The 4676-nt window shown below is 37.0% G+C and overlaps 1 protein-coding gene across 1 annotated transcript in view; it reads right to left on the reverse strand.

Annotated features, from left to right (window-relative positions):
• Window positions 1-33: 33 nt before the first annotated feature.
• LOC106877943 (coagulation factor IX) overlaps window positions 34-4676 on the reverse strand; it is an 80584-nt gene continuing 75941 nt past the window's right edge. The window contains exons 5-6 of the mRNA XM_014927023.2: window positions 3183-3325; window positions 34-1367 (exon numbers count right to left, since the gene is read on the reverse strand). Of these exons, the coding sequence (XP_014782509.1) occupies window positions 1185-1367; window positions 3183-3325 (326 nt within the window). The 3' untranslated portion in view covers window positions 34-1184. The remainder of the gene's footprint in view (window positions 1368-3182; window positions 3326-4676) is intronic.

A 4676-nucleotide genomic window follows, 5' to 3' on the forward strand; every position in this document is an offset into this window, starting at 1 on the left:
TATATATATATATAAATAGATAGATAGATAGATAGATAGTGAGAGAGAGAGAGAGGGAGAGAGATAGAGAGAGGGAGAGAGAGAGAGAGAAGGAAGGATGGAGAGATGAAAAATAGAAAGTAGAGAAAATTCATTTATAAAGATAATTAGAGGATGAAATGCAGAACGGTTGGGATTTTTAAAAAAATAGAGTTCAAGAGACTTAAGTTATAGAAAGAAGGAAAAAAATTGGAATGCAAATAATGAATAATCATTCTTTGAACATATTCTATTCACTAAATTATTAAGAATACTTAAATTTAGGAATGCATTTGAAAATCACACATATGCGTATTCATACACGCTCATGCCCACGTATAAATATAAAATCATTTTTTTTTGTACTGTTGAATTCTTATATCGTCAAAGACGTGCACATATACAAATTGAAAGCCTGATTACTGTAAGAACAAAAATGCATGTTTGTGTTGATAGATCAAACTAAAATCTTTGATGTTAGTTTGATTAATTATCTACCAACACTCCACTGGTTTCGTAATATTTACATGTGTCTCACACAGTGAAATAATTCCAACTTATGCTTAAAATGCTTTAAGTGGCAGCTTCATTATATTTGCCATCTCTTGATTATTTAAGAATAAATATATTTTTGCGCTGTCTGTAACACATCGACTTTAGTTATGTGCAATGTGTGTGTACAATATATATAGCATTTCAAGTATTTTTTTAATACAACGATATGGTGCATATTTGATATAATTTTTTAAAAACGTTGTACTATTTCATTTTTACAAAATACACTTCAAGTAACAATTTTTTTCGATTAGAAATCGATAAGTCTTCATTAAACTTCAATAATATTTTTTTATCACAATATTTCAATCACCGTCCATCCAATTTTTTGCATTATTTTCTTTTGAAAATTTTCATTTCAATTTTAACTGATTGTTTTTGTTGTTTACTGTCTCTTTGTCCCCAAAGAGCAATATGTAAACTGCAGTTGTTCGTGAAAGATTTCAATCACCACAACATATACATATATATACGCTTATTGTCATATAAATATATCTTTGATACAACAGTGGTAGTATTTGGTTTGTTACATGTTAACACTACTGTATTCAATGTTTTACTTTAATCTGTTTTAAATTTCATAAGTCGCTATGTTCTAGAAATACCGGTGTCTAACTGTAGCGCCACCAGTGATAGTAATCAATGTTACCATGTATCCAGTCCAAGTAACTTTGTACGCGAGTAAATACGTTGGGGAAACCTCTTGCTGAACAGTTGTTGATGAGCCAGGACATGACACCGCCGAGATAGTAAGTTCCATTCACTTCACACATTAAAGGACCACCAGAATCGCCCTGAAATTAAAAATAATATAATATAATTAAATAATTACATTTTCCTTCTATGTTAGTGTAGTTTTTATTCAAACATACATTGAAATATATTGCATCTTGACTGCTTCCGTTTTCTTTTCTTTACTAAAATAGTCTTTATCCTAAATTATGCAACCATGTTCTTTTGGTGGATCAGATACACCCAACAGATTATAAATATAAATGCACCAAATTATAAATCGATCTAGAAAGTTTCATATAACGTTGAGAACCATGCAGACAAATTAGATTTTCAAGTGTTCAGATTTATCAATTTAGTTTTAAACTTGCCTACCTACTTTCAGTTGCAAACGACAATATATAATTTTACTATAGAAATTCCTCCATAGACCACGTTCTATTTTCAATTTGAGGTGCATTGACAGAATTGTTAGAGCGTCGGATAAAATGCCTTCTCGTATTTGTTTATGTATAGAGTTTCATCAACAAAGGTCAAATATGGTTTTCATTCATTTGTGGTCGACGAAACAAAGTACCAGCCAAGTAATGGAGTGTAGCCCTCTGCCTCCAGGATTTTTCATGTTCCGTTGGGCTAAGGATGCTAAGTCAGACAAGGTATCTGTGTATGCTCGTGGCTACATGAAGCAAGTCTTATTCGACTGCGAGAGACGACGAGGTTTCTTCAATTTATTTTTTTTTAGTGTAATAGTCACGCCCGGTGCTTAATAAACGAGCAAAGCTCTTTTATGGATATAGATATATTTACGTATATGTATTTTTTATGTGAATATGTCTAACTTCGTAATCTTCAATGTTACTTCGGTTCATTTGATAGTATATAGATTTTTTTAGCACGCCGATGTGCCTCATATAGATATGAACAGTGGACAAAGACTCAATGCCTTTAGATATATCTAAAAAAAAAACAGCAGGGCAAACGAATAGGTTCGTTGCGTTCGTTGTCTCTAGTGTGTGTATTCTACGCCTTTATAAATCCTAACCTACCGTCCCAGTATAGCACTACGCTGATTTTGTTGCTTCGACCCTTCAGTTCATTAGAGAGCAATAATCTCATCAACTTGCAGATTTAAGCTCCCATTAAAGCTGCACATGGTGCATAAAATTCCCAACTTCCCTACATCTTTCTTTTTATTTACCAAAATCTTTTTCTTGCTAAAGAGAATAGAACTTCAAGCATCGTATGCCAGTACCATCAGTTGTTCTCCTATACTACAGACGATATATATATTCTTTTATTCTTTTATTTTATCCAGTCATTTGACATGCGGCCATGCTGGGGCACCGCCTTATTGGGTCTTTAGTCGAAGAAATAGATGCCAGGACTTATGTAAGCCTAGTACTTATTCTATCGGCCTGTTTTGCCGAACTGCTAGTTCCAGGGACGTACACACACTAACATCGGTTGTCAAGTGATAGTGGGGGCACACACACACACATACACCCCCACACGCACCCCCACACACATAACGGGCTTCTTTCAGTTTCTGCCTACCAAATCCACTCACAAAGCTCTAACTGGCCCGATGCTATAGAAAAGACACATGCCCAAGGTGCCACGCAGCAGAACCATGTGTTTAGGAAACACACGCCTGTATGTATGTATGTATGTATGTATGTATGTATGTACGTACGTATGTACGTATGTACGTATGTATGTATGTATGTATGTATGTATGTATGTATGTGTGTTTGTGTGTGTGTGTGTATGCTGTGTAAACTTGGATGAAACTGTCGCAAACACGAGAGCTAGAAGCATCTGTAACGTGAAATACGAAATCTAAGGATCTCATTTGATTTTGACTGGAGTATACTTACGTAGCAAGCGCCGGTGTCTCCGTATCCAACACACACTTGTTGGTCTAAAACGCTGATATCCACTCGGCCCCACATGGATTTACACGCTCCGTTCGGTACAATGTTGACTTGTAATTCGTTCAACCCATTCGTTTCACCACTTCCTGAATGCAAGGACGAAATATTAAAGTGTTATTTTTGTTTAAATGAAGGGATGGTTGGGGAAAGCATGAAGACATGTAATTTCGACAGAAGCCGATAAAATAATTACCGACAATATGCAGTGCCGACGATACGGCATTGCATTATAAAATTATAATCTTTTTTCTAGATATCTCAGACAACTTCGACATCATGATCCTTATCTTCTTCTTCTTCTTCTTCTTCTTCTTCTTCTTCTTCTTCTTCTTCTTCTTCTTCTTCTTCTTCTTCTTCTTCTTCTTCTTCTTCTTCTTCTTCTTCTTCTTCTTCTTCTTCTTCTTCTTCTTCTTCTTCTTCTTCTTCTTCTTCAGGCGACGAGCTGGTAGAATTGTTAGCACACCGGGCGAAATACTTTGCGACATTTCGTCCGCCTTTACGTTCTGAGTTCAAATTCCACCGAGGTCGACTTTACCTTTCATCTTTTCGGGATCGATAAAATAAGTACCAGTGAAATACCGGGGTCGATGTAATCGACTAGTCTCCTTCCTCCGATTTTCACGCCTTGTGCTTTTAGTAGAAAGGATTATTATTATTGTTATTAAGGCGGCTCTTTACGTTCAAGATTCGAATTTTGCCGTAATCGACTTTCCTTTTCATCTTTTTAGGGTCGATAAAATAAGTACCAGTTGAACACTGGGGTCGATATAACCGATTAGTTGCCCCCTCCTCCAAAATTGCTGACCTTATGACAAAATTTGAAACCATTAAGGCGACAGTGAGCTGGCAGAATCATCAACACGCTGGACAATTTGCTTAGCGTCATTTCGTCCGTTGCTAACGGACTCCAAATTCTGCCGAAGTCGACTTGTCTTTTCATCCTTTCGGGATCGATAAAATAAAGTAGCTGTTGAGCATTGGGATCAATGTAATCGACTACCCACTTCCTTCTAAAATTCAGGCCTTGTACCTTTAGTAGAAAGGAGTATTATTATTGTAGTTGTCTTTGTGAGGAGCGAATGTTTTTAACAGAGCTCTACATGATTGTATGTGGAGGCGCAATGGCCCAGTGGTTAGGGCAGCGGACTCGTGGTTATAGGATCGCAGTTTCGATTCCCAGACCGGGCGTTGTGAGTGTTTATTGAGCGAAAACACCTACAGCTCCACGAGGCTCCGGCAGGGGATGGTGGTGAACCCTGCTGTACTCTTCCACCACAACTTTCACTCATTCTTTCTTCCTGTTTCTGTTGTGCCTGTAATTCAAAGGGTCAGCCTTGTCACAATGTGTCACGCTGAATATCCCCGAGAACTACGTTAAGAGTACACGTGTCTGTGGAGTGCTCAGCCACTTGCACGTTAATTTCACGGGCAGGCTGT

This window comes from Octopus bimaculoides, chromosome 2 (assembly GCF_001194135.2).
Source record: "Octopus bimaculoides isolate UCB-OBI-ISO-001 chromosome 2, ASM119413v2, whole genome shotgun sequence".
NCBI classification, from domain to species: domain Eukaryota; kingdom Metazoa; phylum Mollusca; class Cephalopoda; order Octopoda; family Octopodidae; genus Octopus; species Octopus bimaculoides.